The sequence below is a fragment of the Copadichromis virginalis genome, linkage group LG5 (assembly GCF_057382275.1).
Source record: "Copadichromis virginalis isolate Kocher_CV1m ecotype Utaka linkage group LG5, C_Virginalis_male_GT1.1, whole genome shotgun sequence".
NCBI classification, from domain to species: Eukaryota; Metazoa; Chordata; class Actinopteri; order Cichliformes; family Cichlidae; genus Copadichromis; species Copadichromis virginalis.
The window spans coordinates 2,127,457-2,152,981 of NC_140622.1; the positions used below are offsets into that span (position 1 = coordinate 2,127,457).

The 25,525-nt window shown below is 43.4% G+C and overlaps 1 protein-coding gene across 1 annotated transcript; it reads right to left on the minus strand.

Annotated features, from left to right (window-relative positions):
* Window positions 1–2,448: 2,448 nt before the first annotated feature.
* Window positions 2,449–24,544, minus strand: ldlrad2 (low density lipoprotein receptor class A domain containing 2). Its single transcript, XM_085455565.1, has 5 exons — window positions 24,318–24,544; window positions 18,604–19,095; window positions 7,187–7,336; window positions 6,904–7,044; window positions 2,449–5,554 (listed from the first exon to the last, which is right to left on the minus strand). Exons 1-5 carry the CDS (start codon window positions 24,400–24,402, stop codon window positions 5,274–5,276), a joined length of 1,149 nt encoding a protein of 382 aa, XP_085311691.1. The 5' UTR covers window positions 24,403–24,544; the 3' UTR covers window positions 2,449–5,273.
* Between the last annotated feature and the right edge of the window lie 981 nt (window positions 24,545–25,525).

Here is a 25,525-nt window from a genome sequence, read left to right on the forward strand (position 1 = left end):
AATCGTTTATCTCCCGGTCTCTTCTGTTCTAACATTTCCCTTTGGTTATTCCGGGTCACCTTTAGTTAAGAAATAAAGTTTATTCTGCGTGCATTTCCTGCGTACTGTGTTTGCTTCTGGGTCCAGCTTGCGTGTTAGAACTATGGTTCTTGACAATTCTAGGGTCTTTACCTTACAATATAAAGCACTTTGAAGCAAATGTTGTTGTGATTTGATGCTATATAATTAAAATCAAATGGAATTAAATAGAACCAAAGTGAAAGCCTTTCGGTTACATACCTCCTGTATTGTACAGTCTAGCTGCACCTCGTCACACATACATGTTATGTATGGAAACTGGAACCAGATGAAATAAATATAAGTAAGTTACCAACAACATCTTTTATTAGCAAATGAATAATAAATTCTTGCCTTTAAGTTTTAGACCAAACAAAGTCCTTCTAGCCTCTACTTTATATAAAGTTTTAAACATACAGACAAAGGTAAACAAGCAAGTCAGAGAGAGAAAGGCCAAAACATCATCTGGTCAGGGTCACTTAATCATAGTTTGTTTGAACAATGCTTATTTGCATTTAATCTGGGAAAAGCCCCTTTTCCCTTAAAAGGTGCCACATTTGTAAGGAAAACGCATTTATGGTTTGAGCAGCAGCAGAGTTAAGTATGTGGGTCACACTCATGCAAAACTTACAAATCTTCCCTGTCAATCCCAAACAACCTATTCTGCTAATGAGCCTTGTTTTGAGCTGCTGGTATCACAGGTGCTGACAGTCAGGTGCCTGATTGATGCCTGCAGCATTCAAACATGAACCCTGCTAAAGTGGTCAGCTGGTGTTTGTCCGTCTGTCCCATCTTTGACTGGATAGGGCCCTGTCATTGGACAAGTTCAAGCTGGTGTTCCACAAAACCAAATTGCAGCATTATTTGGAATGATCCCTAGAACCATCTCCAAAATGAAGTTCAACTTCCATATAATGGGGGATGTCAGAGACAGACTGTGAAGCAGGGCCCTATTTCAGGAAGCCAGTTTAGTGCAAACTCTGAGTAAGTAAACCCTGAGTTAACGAAAACTCTGGGTTTTCGTTTTCACAAAGCGAGTTTAGATTAATTCTGAGTGAGTCACTATGACGACACACTCCGTGAAGCTAACCTGCCCCCTAGCAGGTTTACTTCAACTAACCCTGACCTTCTCCGCCTCTTTGTCGGAAACCTGACTGTAGGAAGTGTCAGACATGGCGTGCTCCTTCCTTGAAGAGCCAGTAGATGTTGAAGCCCAAATTCTCCGCAGAGCTCTCCGCCGGGAGAGAGTGATTAGAGCGCGTTCGGACATTTTATCATTTCCTGATGATTTCCTGTGTGAACGTTACCGTTTTTCAGCACAATCTATAATTTTTTTGAATAACATCCTCAGGCCTAATATTGCTCATGTGACACATCGCGGACATTCTCTCAGTTCTGTGCAGATTATTTGTATTGCACTTCGGTTTTTTGCAAACGGGAGCTTTCTGTATAATATTGGTGATGCTGAGCACGTTTCCAAGGCTACCGTCTGTCGGGCAGTCAGGAATGTTACAGTTGCACTGAAACGTCTCCTGTACTCGTTTGTGGTGTTCCCCGGTCATAGACCCACAAGATTTATCAAAGAGGGATGCCACAAAATTGCAGGTAGCAGGATGAACGAAACTTAATTCATGATGTGGTGATACTTGGACTACTACTTAAATTTTACATTTATTCTCACGGTTCCCAGGCGTGATTGGCTGTATAGATGGCACTCACATTCCAATCATTGCTCCTTCAGTAAATGAAGGAGACTATGTGAACAGGAAGTCTTTCCACAGCATTAATGTGCAGGTACATAGTTCCCTGTAGCATTTCACACTAACAAATTATTTCATTATCGTAATGGATGCTAATTTGTGTTCTCTGCACTGTGAAGATCATATATGATGCTGCCAACATTATCACAAATGTGGAAGCCAAGTGGCCAGGCTCTGTGAGTGGTGGTGGTGGAGGACCCCCACCTGTTTTTCGGGCCTCCGCTTTTTTTCTGTTGGCTATAACGGGTCACATTTGAGCATACAGAGTAAGCAAATATGTACTTGTAATGTGCTCAGATAATTTCAATAAGTGCTTACAGAGGGGAAATTAATGTAGCCTCTAACTGCAATTGATTTACATCGGACAAACAGACCAAGCACTATGGCTCATAATACAATTACACCTTACCTGTTTGGACTATATTTTTATATTTCATTTTTACTTGCTGCCAGGAACGTTTGGGGCCTGTTGGGTTGCACCTGCGCTCACATCACGTCACAAAATCAAATGTATAAAATACAAAATAAAATATAATAAAATAACGTGTTAAATGGGTGGAAATCCCTCGATCAACGTTTAAATTAACACTCACGCATTGACTCTGTCGGCTATGTTTTGCCATGCATGCTCCCTTTCTTTTGCAGCTGAGCCTGTGTTACTTTTTTTCCGCAAAATTTGCATGTTATCGGCATATGCTGCCATCGGAATTTCAGCCTCAAGCGCTGTGAAATACATTGACCGCGCCTTCTTTCCCTCCGTCTCCATGGTGACTCGCTTAATCTGTGCTCCACTAATCAGGGCTTTATGTATCCTCGTGCGCGCGCTTAACTTGGGGTTAAAGCAACTCCGCGTTGACTGAACTAATTGTTATCAGCCTTTCTGAAACCGAATATTCCGAGTTGGACAGTTCGGGGTTACTCAACCCTGAGTATCGTTTTTCACTCTGAGTTTTCTAAACCGGCTTCCTGAAATAGGGCCCTGGTGTCCAAAGAAGACAACAACATAAGAATCCCATTTCCACACCTATCAGCTTTTAGGAACCATAGCCAATCTTCAAATTGGTAATCAGGGCTTCCAGGATGATGTGGCCGATGGCTCTCTATCCAGACAATCCTGAACAGACTGCACAGAGCCATTCTCCAGTGTCAGAGGGCTGCTGGAGGCCTGCCGTGACTGCCCTTCACTGTCAGGGGCATTTGCACTGGAACGTTTTGAACGCCATCTTCCTCATTCCCCAGTATAAACAAAACATACGGAGGGAAGAAGTAACCACGAGGGAGGTGAAACGTTGGTCTGCCCAATCAGAAGCTACGCTGCAGGACGCACTCAACAATGTCGACTGGGACATGTTCAGAGCATGCCCCAGTCGACATCAACGAGTTTACGGAAGTAGCAGTATGCTTCGTCAATATGCTAGCGGAGGAGATTATCCCCACTGCGAGACTCACCACATTCCCGAACCAGAAACCGTGGGTGGACAGATCGATCCGCACTGCAATGAACGCCAGGACCGCCTCCTACAACGTGGGTCTCACCACTGGCGATTTGAGCGGCTCATATGGCATGCAGCGTGCGATGAGAGATACCAAACGCAGGTACTGGGAGCACGTGGAGTCTCTTTTTTTCTTTTCAGACTTCAACCATCCAGACCAATGAAAAGAGACCAAATAGGAGACAATAGCTGAATAAGCTGTTTGGTGCTTTTAAGTTTTTGCTATCATCAATATTCATTTTGCAAAAAGGGCCATAAGGATAATCCATAATACTGGTTATAGAATTCACTGATCCGGTTCATTTTCTCACTGTACAAATTATATATAAAGCAATAAACAGCCCACTTCCTGACAATATTCTCAAAATGTTTTCTAAAAGAGTAGAGGGATACAGTTAGGGGGGGGGGAAATAAATGTAAAACATCCCTGTGTTCAAACAACACTTAAAGGCTTTTGCATCTCTGTGTGTGGAATAAAGCTGTGGAACAGACTGAGTGAAGAACTGAAGCATGACTCAGTTTAAACAGAGGTTCAAAACTATGGTTTTTGCAAAGTGCAGGGAGGAGGAAAGGCTCTGATCTGGTGTTCTCCCCCATTAGTTTCACAACAGGGATGTGTATGTGTGGGTGCACAAGTATGTTTACATAAGTATATATATCTGTAAATGTAAAAGTAGCCTTTTGACGTGTTACTACAGTTATAAAAGCAAATACATGTAACAAATTGTACGGAAGAATTTACAATGGACAGGGAGAAAAGGTGTAGCCTATTAGTTACTAAAGGAGGGAGAAGGGGTGGGATTAAATAAGCTTACACTTCTTCCAGCTGCTTTTTAAACATATTATTTATAATTTCTAATTATTATTGTTTTGTTTTGCTTTTGTTTTTCTTTGTTTGTTTGTCTCCTTTTTCTCTGTTGTTGATGTTGTTATACTATTTTAACATGTTCAAAATAAAGAGACAACACAAATACAAATGCTGTTTCCTTAAAAATGTGGCATCATACACACAGCCTTTTAGAGTTATTAGATTTATTGCCAAGAAGCATTGTTACATCAAAGAACTAACTTAACGAACACAATTTTCCTTATTTGATTCCCAAGAGAAACAGGACTTAGTACTTGCTGATGGTTTTATAGGCCATTCAAGCCTTGTGCAGGTCTACAATTGTGTCCCTGACTTCCTTTATCAGCTATTTGGTCTTACCCTTTGTGGTCGATAGGTCGGAATGAAGGAACTGGTTCTGCAGACAGAAGTGCTTTATACAAATAATGAGTTGAGGTTAGCAGTCTCTGATTGATTAATTCATTGACTGATTAGGATCTGTGTGGTACATGGGCACACAACCAATCTGTGGGAAGCAGTATTCTGGCTGCATTGGACAGGTTCACCACGAATTTCACTTAATGAAATCCAAATCAATTTATAGCGTTTGTTATGTGGTTTCCTGGGTTTTATTAGAGACTGTTCATTTCTTTGGAACTGAGAAACATTACAAATTTATCAGGGGATGGATTAGTTATGTTCCCCCACAGTATGTCAGCATGGAGAGTGAAAAGTGAATTTTTCAAAGGGACAAACAGCTGTTGTCACCAGGTGGGCCACTCCACTGCTGTTTCTTCAGTATATGACCTCAGCATACTTTGTGGACATGTGGTATATTTTCACAGCATGACTAAACAGTTACTTCAAAGACAGAGTGAAAATAGCATGTATATGACTAAACACTGATCACATACTTTCATACTAAATTGCAGATATAAATTCTATCCTGCTTTATCTTCTCATAGTAACATAAACAACACCACCTGTGTGATTACATTTAAAACACATTTAATCGACTCCATCAGATCTGTCCATGCCAGAGTCTCACACATCGTCACACACCACTCAGCCTTCATGATTCATGTCCATGCCATATCTCTGTGTACCAATCGTGACCTGTTGGACAGTCCTGCTGCTTTACACACCTGCTGTAGTAACCACCGCGGTCCCCATCGGTGTGCCACTGGCATGTGTGTGTGGAGTGACTTTTCCCGGTCGGTGCTCCTTATTGCGGATACAGCTGTGAGTGCACAACTGGCATGAGGCACAGGCTGAGTTGCAGCAGGGTAAGAAGCGACAGGCGCTAACTCGCCACATGAAGCAGCCAGGTGACCAGAAGCACCAGCAGAGCACTATGCCACCTGTCACCATGCCCATGATGATGTAGAGAACCAACAGGGACAAAGAGGCAGGGGAGTCTAGAGTTAAAACAAAGTATAGTTATTTGTATCGGAAATGACAGTCATAATTAAATAAACAGCAGCAGTGAAAAAGTACATTCATTTATGTGTGTGGTGGGGAAGCTCCACCTCACAAAAAAACAATAGTCAACAATTCAGTGATACCCAACAGGGTCCATGGACTTGGAAATGTCCTGCCCATTGATCATCCATTCATAAAAAAAGTGTCACGAATCTCAGGATCCGGTGTGGTGTGTTTTTTTTTGCCTTCGCCTCTCCCACCAGGGCAGAGCTGGACCTTGCTCCCCCACCTCTGCACCCACCTTCAACGCACACCTGTTGCTCATTCATGCTAATCCTACTCTGGCTTCTCATTGTGAGTGATTACCTGGCAGACTACTTAAGATGGCAGGCGACTGCTTCCTCGCTGGATCGTTGTACTGAATAGTGTCAGTGTAGCCCAGCCACTTGAGCATCTTTTCCTTGAGATTTCTCAGAGTTTCTCCCTGACGTATTTTCCCCTGTGTACAGGCTTCCCAGATCCCCTGCCTGTGTCCCCTGTCGCTTTGAACTCTGTGGATGTGTGTGAGTGACGGTGAGCGTTTTAGATCAGACTGCTTGAGTGAGTCACGGACGGAGTAAAGAAGAACTAATGTTGGTGCCTGCCTCAGACCTTTCCCTCAGCCTTGGACTCCCTCGAGCCCTGTGTTTTCTTATCCCATTGTATATATTTATATATCTTCACCTGGTGCAATATCACAAATAAACCCTTCATCTTCTCCCTAAGCTTCTGAGTCCTGCGATTGAGTTCTCTACCAAACAAACGGTGACAAAAAGTCATAAACCACAGATTGCCTGACCATCCATCAGCACTTCAGAGCCTCTCTTTATGTTCCTGCTGCAGAGAGTTCCTTAAAAGTATATCTGAATATGAACAAAGGGCCAAAATATATTTTAAAAAAACCCTCCACTATTTCAACTGAATGGTCACTTTGACTATGATTATGTTGTTCTGTAGATATTTGCTATAACTTACTTCTCCACAATAAATTAAGCACATGAATGAAATTCTGACCACTGAAAGCAAGCAGTCTGCTCCTCTAGATAGAGCTCTGTAGCGCTGGGCAAAGCGAGGCTTTGTAAAAGCTGCAGCATTTAAAGCAATTGTGCCAGAATTGTAACGAGGCTTTCAAACAGTCTGACACCTCCACAGTCACCCCTACTGGCCACATCACATCTGATAATGATCTTCTGGGAAACAATGACTGAAGAAATTTTATTGGACTACTCTTGAGTGCAACTGAATTTTGTTATTTAGCAGCCAACTGACTGCAGGGTGTAAGCACTGTCTTTGCAAGTTTACGTACCTGCTACCGACTCAGGATTGGGAGGACCAATCGGCGCACCACAGTTCATACGTGTCAGGAAGGGCACAGTGGGTGGACTCAGAAAGGGATGAGGAGGGGTTGCTATTGCTGGTGAAGGTTCAGGAGGTAAAATTTGACCTTCTGAAGAAGGACAGATTTGGGTCAGCTATTAAATATTACAAATGGTGTTTCACTGGTAAGCTTTACAATACATTTCTTAAACTGTTTACAGTATTCCAAAATCCTCAAATTTCCTAATTAAGTAAGTATCAGCCTAACTGACCTTTGCAGCCTGTGGTGAGGTTTTCCTCCAGGTCACTTCCATCCCCACAGTTATCAATGCCTTTTTCATCACACACCAAACTCAGAGGGATGCACTTTCCATTCCTGCAAGTGAAGTAAGGCTCATTGCTGCAATCTGATTGATTAAAACCTGAAGGAAGAAGAAGACAACAAAGAAAGTGAAAAAGAGGGATTACTTTGGTAGTGGGTAGACTACTGCCACTGAATACTGACACACACATTCAGTGCATGCAATGGATTTCTACCTTGTACAGAAAATAGGTATGGTAGGTACGGTCAGAGGTGGGAAGTACGAAGTACAAATACTTCCTTACTCTACCTAAGAACATGTATCTGTACTTTACTTGAGAAGTTTATTTCCTGACTGCTTTTTACTTTTACTCCCTGACAGGCTTGTTACTTTTGGTTTGATGGATTTGAGTTGAATGCGTCAAACATCAAACCGATTAGAATTTTGCCAAATTTGTTTGGTTTATGCCACAGCACTAGAACGACTGCAACTGTCTGTAAGCTGTGGTACTTCAGCATCTAGCTAGCCCTACAGAAGAGGAGCCAACATAAAGAGAGTAATACTTTTTAAGTGTGAGGTAATTTCTAACACAGCGTTTCTATCAACTCAACAAACACAAACTGTGTGTGTGCAGTTTGTCTCTCAGGCTACGTTCACACTAGCCTAGATAGATTTGAAAACGGCGTTTTCGTCTGAAAACGCTCCGCGTCCACACTAGCGTTTTCAGTCATTTTCACAGAGTTGTGCGTCCACAGGTGCAAAAGCGAGTAGGAATGAAAGAATTTGAAGTAAAGCTATCTGGAGCATGTACAAACTGATAATAATCTTTTTTAGGGCTGTCAAAATTGAGAGCAATCAAAACAACTGCTGTAATGCACTCCACTATCTTTTTTTAAGTGGTCACATGACTGCATCACATGACTAAAATGTGTCATCGTTTTAGAAAGTCTGCGCTTTCTAGTGTCCACACTGCGCCGGGGCAGCGTTTTCGAGAGCGTTTTCAAAACGCTGCGTTTTTCCCTTGAGGAAAACGCTGTCTCAGTGTGGGAGGCCAAAATGGAGAGAAAATGATGTGTGGACATAGCCTCAGTGTGTTGCAGCTAAAGGTCCAGCTGCCATATTTGACAGGGAGAGAAATGAAAGAGAGCTAACTTCACTCAAAGATCAGAATCAGAATGTCTTTATTGTCATTGTCACAGGTACAACCACATTATAAGTGGTCCCCGATCAGTGCATAAAAAATAAAAATGTGAAAGTATAAATAAAACAATAAAATTCAATAAAATCAATAAATAAAACACTTAAAGTGCTAATAAAAGTAGTATGAGCACACATTCACATACATTCCCACATACATGCTTCAGTCAGCGCATAGATCAATTCAAGAGTGGCGTGATGGACATTTTTTAGTAGCAGCAGCTTTTTTAAGACGGTGGGTATTGTGTAGATCTTCCAGTGTGGGGAGAGGGCAGCTAGTGATCCTTTGGGTGGTGTTAATGATCCTTTGGAGTGCTTTTCTCTGAGCCACGGTGCAGCTAGTGTACCAGATGCATATGCAATAGGTCTGTGTCTGTTGGTGGCTCTGTAGAAGGACACCAGCAGTCTCTGTGAGCCAGTGCTGAGGCTCAGGGCTGAGGATGTGTGATGGCCAACTCTCACTCTCTGTCTACAGCCTGAGAGGAAGCTGTTGAGCCACATGCAGGTGCTGTATGGAAGCCCCAGGTCCTGTAGCTTAACCACCAGTTTGTGTGGAAGAATGGTGTTAAAAGCTTAGCAGTAATCCATGAAAAGCATCCACACATAGCTCCAGGTGTGTTACGGCAGCATGGAGTAAACCTTTACTCAAAAAGCATCTCTAGACCCAGCAGTCTTAGCTAATTATAGGCCAATCTCCAACCTTCCTTTCATATCAAACATCCTTGAAAGAGTAGTTGTCAAACAGCTAACAGATCATCTGCAGAGGTTTATTTGAAGAGTTTCAGTCAGGTTTCAGAGCTCAGCACAGCACAGAAACAGCTTTAGTGAAGGTTACAAATGATCTTCTTATGGCCTCTGACAGTGGACTCATCTCTGTGCTTGTCCTGCTAGACCTCAGTGCAGCGTTCGATACTGTCGACCATAATATCCTATTAGAGCGATTAGAACATGCTGTAGGTATTACAGGTACTGTGCTGCAGTGGTTTGTATCATATCTATCTAATAGACTCCAATTTGTTCATGTAAATGGAGAGTCCTCTTCACACACTGAGGTTAATTATGGAGTTCCACAGGGTTCAGTGCTAGGACCAATTCTGTTTACATTATACATGCTTCCCTTAGGCAGCATCATTAGAAGACATAGCATACATTTACACTGCTATGCAGATGACACCCAGCTCTATCTGTCCATGAAGCCAGATAACACAGTTAAACTGCAGGAATGTCTTAAAGACATAAAGACCTGGATGGCCGCTAACTTTCTGCTTCTTAATTCAGATTAAACTGAGGTTATTGTACTCGGCCCTGAAAAGCTTAGAAATATGGTATCTAACCAGATTCTTACTCTGGATGGCATTACCTTGGCCTCCAGTAACGCTGTGAGGAACCTTGGAGTCATTTTTGACCAGGACATGTCCTTCAACGCACATATTAAACAAATATGTAAGACTGCGTTCTTCCATTTGCGCAACATCTCTAAAGTTAGAAATATCCTGTCTCAGAGTGACGCTGAAAAACTAGTTCATGCATTTATTACTTCCAGGCTGGACGACTGTAATTCATTATTATCAGGAAGTCCTAAAAACTCCCCGAAAAGCCTTCAGCTAATCCAAAATGCTGCAGCAAGAGTCCTGACAGGGACTAGAAAGAGAGAGCAGATTTCTCCTGTTTTGGCTTCCTGTTAAATCCAGAATTCAAAATCCTGCTGCTCACATACAAGGTCTTAAATAATCAGGCCCCATCTTATCTTAATGACCTTGTAGTACCATATCACCCTATTAGAGCACTTCGCTCTCGCTCTGCAGGCCTACTTGTTGTTCCTAGAGTATTTAAAAGTAGAATGGGAGGCAGAGCCTTCAGTTTTCAGGCCCCTCTTCTGTGGAACCAGCTTCCAGTTTGGATTCAGGAGACAGACACTATCTCTACTTTCAAGATTAGGCTTCAAACTTTCCTTTTTGCTAAAGCATATAGTTATGGCTGGACCAGGTGACCCTGAATCCTCCCTTAGTTATGCTGCAATAGACATAGGCTGCCGGGGATTCCCATGATGCATTGAGTTTTTCCTTTCCAGTCACCTTTCTCACTCACTATGTGTTAACAGACCTCTCTGCATTGAATCATATCTGTTATTAACCTCTGTCTCTCTTCCACAGCATGTCTTTATCCTGTCTTCCTTCTCTCACCCCAACCAATCACAGCAGATGGCCCCGCCCCTCTCTGAGCCTGGTTCTGCCGGAGGTTTCTTCCTGTTAAAAGGGAGTTTTTCCTTCCCACTGTTGCCAAAGTGCTGCTCATAGGGGGTCATATGATTGTTGGGTTATTCTCTCTATGTATTATTGTAGGGTCTACCTTACAGTATAAAGTGCCTTGTGGCGACTGTTGTTGTGATTTGGCGCTGTGTAAATAAAATTGAATTGAATTCCTGATGTTCAAAGATATCCCAGTTAGTCCTGTCAAAACAGTCCTGCAGCTGCTGAGAGGCACCCTCTGGCCATATGGTAATGTCTTTCTCCATGGCCAAAGACTAAGACAGAAGGACAGGAGAGGAAGAAGAGAGCTTGGATTTAAAGGGAAGGATGCTCAGTATTGCTTGATAGACTGGGAATTTAAAGCTTCCATGTAGGTCCTCGTGTTTTTAATCAGATATTAAGTCTATGTGACATTATGTTTTATCACATTGAGAAACATGCTGCAAAACAAACTGAGTCAAACTAAGTGTGTTATTCAAAGGCTGCATTAAAATCCTCTGCAGGATAAACAGGTTAGTTAGTTGTAGTGTGATGGGTTTAAAGTAAAGAACAGTGTGTGACTGATACACTATGGCTGTAGTTTCATGGTCAGAGTAAGGTTACATCAAGTGTAGCAGCGATTCATGTGAATTTTGCTGATGATGCTAAGATTCACTGACTGAATTCCACCAGTCAGTAAATTGATTTCCACATTGATTTAAGTCGTGTACATCCACAAAGAGTGGATCAATGACCAGGTTTCCCATGGTCACTGATCATGACTCAAGGATCATTGATCAGTGGTTGTTGTCAAAGGAGCTTTCAAAGAAAAGCGTCTGGACTTCTTTAAGTTGCTTGAAGACGTTTCACCTCTCATCCGAGAAGCTTCTTCAGTTCTAAGGTCAAATGGTGGAGAGTCCCAGATATAAACCTAGTGGGAGTTTCCCCCCACAGAGGGACAAAAGGACCCCCTGATGATCCTCTAATCGCCTGAGCCAAGGTGTGAAACTGGGTGTGGGTCCCAATCAGCCAGAGTTTCGGGTGAGTTCATTGTGAAACCTGGCCCCACCTTATCATGCGAATTCCTGAGGTCAGATGGCCCAGGATGTGAGTGGGCATTAAGGCGTCTGGGAAGGATCTCAAAACTGGATTATAGATGGCAGAGAGTTGGTGTCGTAAGCCCCGCCTCTGTTCAAAGATGGTCGCTCACAGTGGACATAGATGCTTCTTTCACTCCTCTTTCAAACCATCTGTCCTCTCTGTCCAAAATGTGAACATTGGCATCCTCGAAAGAGTGACCTTTGACCTTTAGATGCAGATGGAAAGTGCAAACTTCACAAGTGCATGGCACAACATAGAGAAGCCACCTCCACAGGACAAGACTCAGCTGTCCATCTGCATCTAAAGGGCCATCTGATCTCAGGAATTTGCATGATACACATCGGACTACAAACACGCACATTACCAACTCCGGAAGACGATCAAAGCAGCCAAACGTGAGTACAGGGACAGGGTGGAGCAACAGTTTGACAACCCTCGGAGGATGTGGCAGGGACTAAACACGATCGCAGACTTTAGAGGGAAAACCAGCACACCGCAGACCACGGCCTCTCTGTGTGAGGATCTAAACGTATTCTACGCTAGATTCGACACAGCGAACACCATGAGACCGGACAGTGTGCGCACCGCGGATGACGTCAGTGCGCACACTGTGTCTGAGGAGGATGTGCGGAAGTGCTTCAGGAAGGTGAACGCACGCAAAGCTACTGGTCCGGACGGGATTCACGGCCGCGTCCTCAAGTCATGCGCGGCTCAGCTGGCTGGAGTGTTCACGCACATCTTCAACCTTTCCCTCTCTCTGTCTGTAGTCCCAGCCTGCTTCAAAATGGCCACCATCGTCCCTGTACCCAAATCCTCCACCATCTCCTCATTGAACGACTGGCGACCTGTAGTCCTGACCCCCATCGTAAGCAAATGCTTCGAGAAGATGGTCAGGGACTTCATCTGCTCTGCACTACCCGACTCACTGGACCCTCTACAGTTCGCATACCGCCACAACAGGTCCACTGATGATGCCATAGCCCTGACACTACACACTGCCCTGTCACACCTGGAGAAGAGAGACACGTATGTGAGAATGCTGTTTGTAGATTACAGCTCAGCATTCAATACCATCGTTCCCTCGAAGCTGGACAGGAAACTGCAGGATCTAGGACCGAGCAGCTCCCTCTGCAGCTGGATCCTTAGCTTCCTGTCTGACAGACGCCAGGTGGTCAGACTGGGCAGCATCACCTCATCCCCCATCACACTGAACACTGGTGCTCCACAGGGGTGTGTACTGAGCCCTCTCCTGTACTCACTCTACACCTACGACTGCACAGCCACTAACAGCTCCAACATCATTGTGAAGTTTGCGGACGACACTACAGTGGTGGGTCTTATCACCAACGGTGATGAGACGGCTTACAGGGAGGAGGTCAGCGCCCTGACCCACTGGTGTCAAGACAACCATCTCACCCTCAACGTCGCAAAGACAAAGGAGTTGATAGTGGACTTCCGGAGGTGCAGAGAAGTACACACCCCCATCACCATCAACGGCGCTGCTGTGGAGAGAGTGAGCAGCTTCCGGTTCCTTGGCGTACATCTGGCTGAGGATCTTACGTGGTCAGTACACACAAACAAAACAGTGAAGAAGGCGCAGCAGCGCCTCTTCTTTCTCAGGAGACTGAAAAGATTCGGCATGAGCCCCCGCATCCTCAGGACCTTCTATCACTGTGCCATTGAGAGCATCCTCACTGGATGCATCACCACCTGGTATGGCAACAGCACCGCCTACAACTGCAAAGCTCTCCAGCGAGTAGTGCGGTGCTCTGAACGGATAATTGGAGGTGAGCTTCCCTCCCTCCAAGACATCTACAGGAAGCGGTGCCTGAGGAAAGCGGGGAGGATCATCAAGGACTCCAGTCACCCCAGCCATAAACTGTTCAGACTACTTCCATCAGGAAGGAGGTTCTGCAGCATCCGGTCCCGTACCAGCAGACTGAGAGACAGCTTTTTCCATCAGGCCATCAGACTGCTGAACACGTCATAGACACCTCAGCTTCACTACTGGAACTTCAACATTATGCACTCCACACTGTACAGTAATGCCACTGTTTTGCACATGTCTCAACTCTGTATATTTTATATATTTTATTTATTATTTACTCTATTTAATTTGTAAAATATGTGTACACACACACACACACACACACACACACACACACACACACACACACACACACACACACACACGTAGAAAAATATTTAGTATACACATCCAGAAATGCATATACTATTATATATTGTACATATATTTATTAGTTTCAGATGTAGCCATTCTTGTATTTTGCCTGTTTACATTATTGTATTTTGCACAACTCTGTTGCTTGTGAAGCTCGCACACAAGAATTTCACTCACATGTGCTGTACCAATGTACCTGCACATGTGATGTGACAATAAAAGTGATTTGATTTGATTTGATTTGATAAGGTGGGGCCAGGTTTCACAATGAACTCACCCGAAACTCTGGCTGATTGGGACCCACACCCAGTTTCACACCTTGGCTCAGGCGATTAGAGGATCATCAGGGGGTCCTTTTGTCCCTCTGTGGGGGGAAACTCCCACTAGGTTTATATCTGGGACTCTCCACCATTTGACCTTAGAACTGAAGAAGCTTCTCGGATGAGAGGTGAAACGTCTTCAAGCAACTTAAAGAAGTCCAGACGCTTTTCTTTGCAAGCTCCTTTGACTATGATGACCTGGATGACTGAGAACCTTCACAGACATCAGTGGTTGTTGATATATAGTCATGAGAATTTGCATATTAATGATCAGTGTTCCTTCAGTGGTACTGGTTTCAGTCATTATGCAAATGTCCTGTTTATAAGGTTGAAACCTGCAGTCAGGTGAGACTGAAGAAGTCACCTGATGATGAGCAAACATTTCTCCCACTGAAAATGCTACGTCCAGATGAACAGAATAAACTTTTTGGGATTTACTCACCTGGATAATAAAGACATCAATAAATTTAAACCCTCTTTTGAGGATGTTTCTATTTTTGTGAAACTGAAACCCCCCCAAAACAAAACAGAAAATGTGTACAGTCAGAGGTTAAAGTGGATTCAGCGGGTGTGGAACCCTATAATTGGTCTTAGTGGCTCAGTGTGGGGAAAATAATCATAACTCTCAATAATTTCTACTAAGAGCTGCAGTAGATTTTCTTAGTGTACAGGCTGTGATCAGCTGACCTGCTGCTCTTTGTGGATGTACACAACTTAAATCAACCAGATGTGAGCAGATGTTTCCTGAGTTGTCCTGGCTGATTTCCATCCTCCACACTGACAGCACACTGTTTATGCTGTCTGTTTTTCTAGGTGGTATAAAGTTGATATGATGGTGGAATTCAGTCAATGAATCTCAGCATCATCATCTAAATTCACATGTTTCTCTGCTCCACCTGGTGTAACCTTACTCTGACCATGAAACCACAGCCACAGTGTATCACTCACACACTGCTCTTTACGTTTAGGAAGTCACTTGGATGATGACAAAACGTTTCTCCCACTGAAAACATGCAGATGAACTTATTAAGCCACGTGCACAAAAGTATACAGATGATTTGTTTTTAAATATAAATCTACGTGTCTGCTGCATGACACAAAACTAATGTTAGACACAAAACTTTTTCAAACTTCAAACCATACCGAAGACGTTCTTTTACCACAAACAGCACCAATGTACACTGAGCAAAATAATCTGTTTTCACATCTCTACTCAGTGTTATGTGGAAACTGAAAGACACAATAAACACCTGAACAAGCGACAACAAACTCAGCTTGACAAGAAATCAAAGTGTTGTCTCCTGAAGAAAGATGCCCTGTGTTCTGGTTCTGGTCCATTTTATAATGGAAGATGTGGTAAGGACAAGAATGAATATATCTACCAAATTTGAAGAAATTACTTTCTGGCCTTCCTGAGGTATGGCAAACAGAAATCTGCAAATGTAAAGCCTCCACGTATTGCTGACACAGAGTCACAAAGTCTAGCTGCAGATACAGTGAGGCGGGATAATGAATTGATCCCTTGCTGCTACCTCAAAGGGAGATATCAAATAAATATCCCCAAAGAAACAAAACAGCACTTATATAAAAGGCCTGAGTGGAAAACTTGGCAAACCCTAAAAAACGTTGGTCTATTTCCAGTGATCTGCCAACAACTAATATTAAAACAAAAGACTTCTCATTGCTTTTACAACTACTCTGAATACAATCTACATCACTGTTTAAGAATTTAAATATGAACTTTTGCACTATTCAGCAGTGTGCACTGGGGGGAATACTTCTGATGCCCTGTTGAATTTGTAAGTTTTAAACAGAAATGACCAGTCTCTCTCTTTTCTTTCACCAAATATCAGCCCACAGACTGGCTGTGCCCATACATTACAATGGCACATACATAGGAACAAATCAGTAAATCAATTACAGCTACTCCTGATCTCAGCTCTTCATGTCTAGAAATCACACCTGCTGTGTCCCCTCTGTCCCCTTCTGGCCGCCTGCGCCTCAATTTTATTCCACAACCTAGACATCCGCATTACTCACACTCTCATAACACACACATATAGGGGCTTGGGGGTGGGGGACGGTCTGTGTATTGAACCTCACCTCTGGTGCTGGTGGCCGCCTCTTGATTTTAAATGCATGTAGACATTGAGGGTTCTCGAGAGGGGCCGTGCTGACACCTGCTGTTCTTTGCCAGCAGCACCATGCCCTCCCGTGTTTTAAATGCACTTGGGAACAGCACGCAGCAACACTACACATGAGTGGGAGGAGGGAGGTATGGGGTCTTCACACCCCCCCGTTCTCTGTTAGCCATTGGGACGCAGAGGCTGGGAGGAGGAGTTGGCCGTCCAATTGGGGTCTGTGATGCAGGGCCTCCCGGCTGCTGCAGAGCCGGGAGCGGTATGCTTGTCTCCACCTCAGGGGAAAGGGTTACATCTCCTGGGTCTAGGTGGTGTCCAGGGCTGGGCGCTCATGTATGTACCGGCTCACTCCTGGTGGCCGCTTGGCGGGTCCTGGTGCCCATGGCTTGGTCGGGCCTCTTCCGGGGATTGGGGGGCCCTCCGGCTTCTGGGCCTACGGCTCGGTTCACTCTGGCACAGCTGGCTGCCGGCAGAGCCCGCGGGCACGCCACTGCAGCTCCCTCTGGCTTCTGCTCTGTGGCTGCCGGGAGTTCTCTCGTCTGGGGCTCTCCTCAAATCTTCTCAGGAGGGTGGCATGGTTGCCCTTAAAGTGGACCTCCTTGGGCTCTCGCACTCTGGAGCCTCTGGATGTCTGGGGCCTGGATCTCCTCCATGCATGCTTCATGCCCTGGGGGACAGGGCTATGGCTCCCTACACCCTCTAGCAGATCATTACATGGAGAAACCTTTTGAAAACAAGCGCACTGATCCACACGGGTGTTCAGACAAGCTACACTTTTCTTGGCTGCTACCTCAAAGCACACTGTGTGCTGTCGGTCCTGCGTGCTGCACAAAAACATTTAATATTTAGTATTTACTGTTATTTACACTTATTATGTTGCTCTCTTTTTTTTGCTTGTTTTCTCTTTTTTTCTTTTTTTTTCTCTCAACAGGTGATCTGGGAGATTTTTTTTCTTTTTAAGTTTACTTTCTCACTGTCCCTCTTCCCCTCTGTTTTTCTGTTCCTTCATCTCTCTTTCTTCCTTTCCTATCCCCCAGCCATGTCTGTCCCGTCTGTAACAACTGAAAATAAAATAAAATAAATAATAACAACAAGGGTTGATCAAATGGACTAAAACGGCAAGGCCGTGATGATCCACTTGGAAAAGTAAATCCATTGGGTGCCTTTGTTGGCTTTCAGATATCAATTCTGATGGCTAAGGAACCAAACCGGACAGGCAAAAAAAAAGAAATCACACCTGCTCACAGAACCGATTTTCTCCATTCCAACCTCAGCACTACTATGGGTAAAATCAAAGAGCTGTCAGTGACAACCCTGCAGACCTGCACAAGTTGCAGGAGTGACCTAGCCAGTCTCCAGACCTCAGTCCTGTAGGAAATCTGTGGACAGAGCTCCCGTTTTGAGTTGCCAAGTTGCAGCAACGACACCTAAAGGATTTAGAGAGTTTCTGCAAGGAGTAGTAGGCCAAAAGCCCCCAGCGCTACTTCTCAAATTAAATTAACACTGACTTTAAATGATGCAGCATCTGTCTATCCTGTTAAATCTCCAGTGACATTTTGTATCTGCAAAATAAAATGTTACAATAAAATACAAGACGTGTTATTCCAGTTTCTTATAAGCTTCTTCTGTCATCGCTGTGGGTTTTCGCTTTTAACTTCAGCTGACCTTCAAGTAATGTGGATTGCACAACACTGGTCACTATATTCTTCATTTCCAGTTAATACTTGTACAGCTGCTGTTATTGTGTATATATTTATTTATATTTCTTCATACATTCTTATATAGTTCTATATTGTGTATTTTGTTGTACAGTTATTTTATTTTCAACTTTAATTTATATATTTTATCTTATTCTTTCCCAGTTAAATTTACCCTTCATTCTAATTTGTGTTGTACAGTTATTTCATTTTTAACCTTAATTTATATTTTATTCCTTCCTAGTTAAATTTACCCTTTTTAATTTTTCATATTTATTTCCTATCTTATTCATAGCCTTTTCCTTTTTTGTTTTCTTTAGGTCACGAGCAGTTGTCCAAGCATTTCACTACATATCGTACTGTGTATGACTGTGTACGTGACAAATAAAATTTGAATTTGAATTTGAAGTAAAACAAAGCAGAACTTTCCTAAAGTATGTGTTTGATTAAAGGTCTCCTGTTTCTTAGCTAAAGACTGACTTTCAAACACATTGTCATAACCTTTACCGTGTTTTTCTTACCCAGTCTGAAGGAGGTGAAGTCCCCCACAAAGTCAACTCGAGGCTGAGTCCCCCTGGTCACCAGCCTCAGGGTCAGGTAGTTTCCTGTGGACAGCACTGGTCGGGGTGGGCTCTTCCCACAAAGAGGAGGCCCCAAGAGAGGCGAGGTTGTGTCCCGACCATCATAGAACTGAACGTAAGAGCCGGCATGACACGGATCTTCTGAGTTTTCACCAGAGGTAGACTGCGATCTGGGGCTGAGAGGGGCAGAACCGTGGGGGGACAGAGACTCTGGCAAGACAGGCGCAGGACTCAGGGGGGCCACTCTAAGCAAGCTGTAAACCAGGAAGAAGCGGAAATGGAACTGGACCTTGTCTTTGGGAGAGCTGGCCTGCATTGTCAGGTGGCAATCAGTCCCCATGATCACAAAGTAGTACTTCTTGGATTCCTGGTGTGAGTTGATGATCATACCGTCACCTTGGATTGTCTGGCCACAGAAATCTACCACATTCACTGACAGGGAAGAAAAAAAACAAGAGACTAACTTCCCACATATTACACAGTCAAAGCAAGGTTGTTACAGATTTTTTTAAAAGGTTACTTTGATCAATTTCTCTTTATTAAAAATGGGCTAACCTGAACACACTCTGTGTTTTTGAGTTGTGTTGCTTTTGGGGTTTTTTTTTTCACAGTATTTTAAAGTATTTCGAACCATTATGGTTGTTTGAGTTTATGTTGCCTTCCTTTCATTTTAAAGCTATTGTCGTGTAACGTCAGCCAACAAATTTCAGCTTGCTGAATATTTTCGCGTTCCCATTCTCTGTAAACTGTGCAACTCTGACTTCATTGTTTAATGTTCTTACAAACCAAAAGAATTCAGTAGTGTCTTTTTTAAAAAAAATGAAACTAACGTTTGCACATCAGCACAGATATGGATTTGCAAACGAGATGAAGGCTTCCACCTGAATACCATTTTGTTCACAATTACCAACCCAAGATACCAGCTTTTTGGTTTACACTTGACTAAAATTTGAATTCCTTCTTCTTTTCTGTTTTTTTTCTTCCTTATTGGGTCTATGCAGAGTATCTCTGGTGCTACCATGTTTTTCAGTCATCTCTGGCTAGCTCTGGGATGTTTTTATCAATCTTCAACTCAAAATGTGCGCAAAAAATGTGTGCTAACCAGTCTGGTGTTACATTAACCCTTTCACACACAGTGCTCACTACAGTAGACAGGTATTTATAGGTGGTTTTCTTGTATTTGTGTCAGTGTTGATGGTATACTTGCACATAAATCACTACACACTGATGTGTCACTCCATACCCTGCCACCCACTGGTCAGCCAGTGTACTTGTAAAAAAAACTCTTTGAAAAGTAAATTAAAAAAAAATTAAGCTCAAAAATCTTTTTTCAAATCCTGATTGATGGTGTCATAATTCATGCAGGACAGGTTTAAATGGTGGTTCTAGGTAGAAGTTGTCGTGACTTTTTTCCTTTTGATCCCATACACCCAAAAATTCAATATTTGCTAAATAAGCCCATTTAAACAAAAGTCATGAAAAATAACATAATGTGGTTTTAATTTAACAGAGTTACAGAATTATTAAAATGCCAAGGAGGTCAAAACAACACCCTTGGCAGAAAAATAGCTGGCTGACAAGGAACAGGACCATTTTAGCCTGATAGGTCAGAGTTAGTTAAACCACATCTGAAGAGCAAATCCTCGGAGGACACACATATCATAACATTGTAGACCTGGTCTGCTAAATCTACCGTGGGACCAACGTCTAAGACGCAGCTTATCTAAAAGCAGGCTCCGGCAGCCTCCACACTGTCACCCATGGCCCCTTCCCTCTGGGCCACAGGCCAAATAATGAGGAAATTTATGACCACCCCTGAAGTTTATTAGCTTTGTTTCCATGGCAACTTGAATGTCCTAGGGCACATGAGCCCCTGTTGGTGGGAAACAGCTCATCCCCTCCACATGGCCTAAGTAAATACAAGACCTGGAGAGGATAACATCCAATGCACGGGTGACCAGAAGGTACAGAGGCCTCACTAAAGAATTTTGCAGGTTGAAAATTCAATTCATCTCTCAAAAATGTATTGTAAATTAAGTCTATTTGTTGAGCTGACAGACGAGGGGTTATTCACAATGCTCACAGGTTATATTTAGATTTGATTTGATAACCTTTGTAGTTTAGTAATTGTTTTTTTTCTTGGGCAGCTTTCATGAGTTCCTAGAGGTTAAAAAAGGTCATTTGACCCATTCTTATATAGTCCTTTTCTACTCTCCCAGAGCACTCAGTGTTTTAGACAACATGCACTTTTTCTCTCTACGTAATATTCACACACACTCATACACTGATGGATGCTTTGGAGAGCAACTTAGGGTTAGTAATTTGCTCAAGGATATTTGGCCTGCAGACTGGAGCAACCAACAACCAGTCAACAGTGCTTGTCCAGTGCCTAAGCTGTACAAGCACTCAAGAACACATACAAACAACAGAAATACACTCACTGGCCACTTTGTTAGCGACACTATTTAATTAAATTGAAAGCCTTTATTGTCATTATACATAGTATAAGAAGATTAGAAACAGCTCTAGAAAAGTGCATGGGTACCTTAGCACATTATAAAGACTATACAATAATTTAACTATACACTTAATATAAATATAAATACACAATACAGTACTGGATGACAGAGACAGACAGGCAGAGAACTGATTACTTTTTGTGCAAGCACCCTTAGGATGTGTAGCCGCTGCTGGGCCATCTTGACTAGCGCCGTGGTGTTAGTTGACCAGGAGAGGTCTGCAGAGATGTGGACGCCAAGGAATTTGAAGGACTCCACTCGCTCTACACTTTCTCCGTTGATGTACAGGGGGGCAGAGGCAGTTCTGTTCCACCTGAAGTGCAGGATGAGTTCCTTGGTCTTGGTGACGTTAAGTGTCAGGTTGTTTGATGCACACCATTTTCCCAGTTTCAGGACTGAGAGTGTGAGGGGAAGAGAGGTGAGGGCCGAGCTTCACCGGCTGGGGTCTGTTGACCAAGAAGTCCTTTATCCAAGAGCAGGTGGGTGGTGGTTTGGGGACACCCGGATGTAGAAGGCATCCCACTGTGTGTGTTCAAAATCTCCCATTCCACCAAATCTGAATATTTTCTATTAGACTGAATTCTGGTGAGTGTGGAGGCACTCTGAGTTCAGTGAATCTTCAACCAGGACCATCACCTGTGGTGGAACCAGCTCCCAGTGTCAGTTCAGGAAGCAGGCACCAAAGCATCAGCATCAAACTTTTGTTTTTCATGCTGCAAGCTTGGGTCTTCGACAATGTTGTTGATGTTGTTCCTGTAATCTGCTGGAGCCATTCGCCTTGCTTGGGAGTCACTGCACCAAGCGCTCCGATTGCCACCACTGCTACCTTCATCCTCCACATCTTCTAGAGCCCTTGGTATTTCTCCAGCTTCTCGTGTTACTACTTCCTGATGTTGCCGTCATTCAGTATTGCTACATCTATCACTACGGCCGTCTTCTTCAGTTGGTCCACCACCACTATGTCTGGTTGGTTAGCCACCACCATTTTGTCCGGGGTGGTTGTAGCTCAGGTGGTAGAGCAGGTCAGCTACTAACTGGAAGGTTAGTGGTTCCCATGTTGCTCTCTGAGTGTGAATGTTAGATAGGGAGCACTTAACAACTTAGCTTGCGTGATTGGGTGAATGAACGAGTTGTATAGAGTGCTCAGAGTAGAAAAGTCCTGTATAAGAACCAATTCTTCTGTATCTGGAAGTCCCACAGGATCTTAGCTCGGTCATTCTCCATCACGCTACTGGTCATGTCCCACTTTGACCTTTTAAATTTCTCCCACAATTAAAATATTTGGTCTCATATGGTGTGAGCATAAGTAAGACAAACCCTTAGGTATAACAACATCAGCCATCACATCTCCTTACTTTAGAGGTCTGGTCTAGGTTTGCTCTTGAATTTGGCTCCCATCTGTATATTTCATGTACAATAATTAATTTATTAAGACACAGAACACATTTACAAGCAAATACATGTTAGCAGCCTAGCTTAATTGTTTCTAGTGATGAAGGACTCTGGAGTGTACATCATACATGTTTATCTCACTACCGACTAGGGATGGGTATCGTTTAGGTTTTATCTGATACCGGTGCCAAATCGGTACTTTTGAAACGGTGCCGGTGCTTAAAGAATGGAGAACACAAAATTGGTCCAAAAACCTCTCATGTTCAGCTGTTTTTTTGTAAAAAGATAACAATGTTAGCCTTTTCTGCAGCTATAGGGCATATATGGCATCACTCTTGGCTGGAAGCAGTGCTTAAACAATGGAAAAAACACCAACTTTGTCCAAAAACCTCTCATGTTTAACTGTTTTCCACTTTTTCTTTGGTCATTTTAGCCTTTTTGGCCAGGGTGAAGGGAGTATCTGCCATCAAACAAGAAGACAGCCGCATGTAACTACGACGGTGTTTGCTAGTTCACCTTACATGCATTAATGTAATAATGTGGTTAGCCTACTCAACGTAAATTACAAGAACAACATGAAGCTACTCACGCAGAGAAGAACGGCTGCTGCTGCATCATCATCCTCATCATTTCTGCTACACTGGCAGGGCTAGGGGCCAGGACTCTCCTCTTCGTGTTTTTGGGGGATGTTGCTAACTCCGGGTCCGATAACAGGCACCACACCCGCAGTAGATGTGCTCGGTGTGAGGTCTCGCAGCAAGCTATCAAATACGGCGCATTTCTGGGCTTTTAAAAAAAAAAACGCTATGCGTCGCCAGGTGTTTCATCGGATTTGAGGTGTTACCTCCTTTGACAGTATCACAGTATCAGCTTAAAGCACTTGTTGCTGCTGAGTTTGCATATTTTGCTGTGAAGTACAGCCAGACTTTCGCCTTGGGCATTTTTAATCTGTAGCTCTGCTCTAAAAGAACGTACGTACCTGGACCCGCCTACTATCCTCGGAAACGTAAAATGATTGGCTAGAAGTGTATCACAGCTCAGGAAAAAAAGCACCGAAATAAAGCACCGAAATGTGCGCTGCTTTTCGGTCTGGTTACTACCGTTTATGTCAGAACCGGTGCCATCATGGCACCGGACACCGGTACCCATCCCTCCTACCGACTTATATATATTATAAATATATTATCTCCCCCTTCTAGTAATGCAACTTCTGCATGCGGGACGTTTCAGGCTTTGGACAGGCAAACTGTGAAATGGACACGGTGGACTGTGACACTTGTTTGTGATTACAAGCCGAATTTTGTTGGGCACTGTCTTCATAGACCTTTAGTTCAACAGAAGTTATGTAGAAGGCAAAACGTGTGTGATATACAGGGTCAGTGTTCCTGAGCCTAGTCAGTGATTTCTACTTTATGGACAGCAGTACAGCCTGAGCACACACTGAAGCACTAGAACGTCTCAGCCTCTCATGTTTTTGAAGTAATTAGTAGAAATACTAACAAATAAACTTGGCCTGGTTTATTTGAAATGTGTTGCTGGTGTCTTTGGAAAAACCTTGTTAACACACACACAGAGATTTTAAAAATGATTGCATGTCTTTGTTTTGTTACTTTGACTCTCACATATTTAGCGCAATCAGAGCGTTGTGCACAGAGAAATACAGCACACACACGTGCACCAAGCCTCTTTTAGTTGAGTTTGTGGAGTATTTCACACAGTTGTATCCGGGTGTTAAAAACTTACTGGTGTCGATGGACGAGGTGGAGAGACTCATGAAGCAGCGCAGCAGGAGCAGCAGTGTGAACACCCGCTGATTGCAGCTCTCCATTATCCAAACTGGGATACGAACGTGAAAAGCAGAGGAGGGTTCAGTCAGTTCACAGGTTAACAGAGTCACTTTAACCTAAATTTGTCACATTTGTCCAAAATAGAAAGTGCAGCATGCAAGAGTGTGACTGTCTGTTTAGCGGTGTGCTGCTCTCTTCTGTTACTTTGTTATTCGAGTTGAACCTTATCCTCTCGTGTCCAGTCATCTCCTTGACAACACCCAACCAATCAGCCTTCAAGTTAGGGAAGGGGCGCGCGCGCACACACACACACACACACACACACACACACACACACACACACACAGTCTTTGTTCAAAATAAAGGTCCACTCACTTGATGTAAACTTCATTTAGTTAGCTGAACTCTCCTTCTTCCTTGGGTGCTTTTAGCTGCTTCTCTGGTTTAAGGCTAAGTCAGTACAGTTATGTGCTTAACCAAATCTTACATCATTAGATACACGTTAGATACACTGCTGTAGAAACATTTAATCACAAATCATGTGTTTCACAAGAAAACACACTGGAACAGTAATTATATCCAGTTGTAAATGGGCTGGTCCTTATGTAGTGCTCTTTACTCTACTCAAGCACTCAAAGAACTTTATGCGACATGGCTCATTCATTCATTCATTCATTCATTCATTCATTCATTCATTCATTCATCCACACAAGCACTTTTCTTTCCTATTTTCACTCCAGTGACCATACTAGAGTGAAATCTGTGGTTCAGTATCTTGGCCAAGTATACTTTCGCATGTAGGAGCAGCCAGGGATTGAATCACCAACTTTCCAGTTAGTAGATGACCTACACCAGAGCTTCCCAAAGTGTGGGGCCCGCCCCCTAAGGGGGGCGCAGAGCCATTGCAAGGGGAAAAAAGGGGAAACCCCCCCCCCCAAAAAAAACCGCTTGGACACTGCTAGCACGGGGCGCCCACAAAACGCAAAGCAGGAGATGAAGCATCGCTATATATGTTTCCAAACCAACTTCATTCTAAGCCAAAGACTAGAAAATATGGTGAAGCAAATCTGCCCTTTGGTTTCACCTGCACAAGTGCTGAGGTAGGTCTCCGCTGCGTTGGGAGCATGCACTGGGCTGTTCAAATCACAGACAAACAGGATCCCA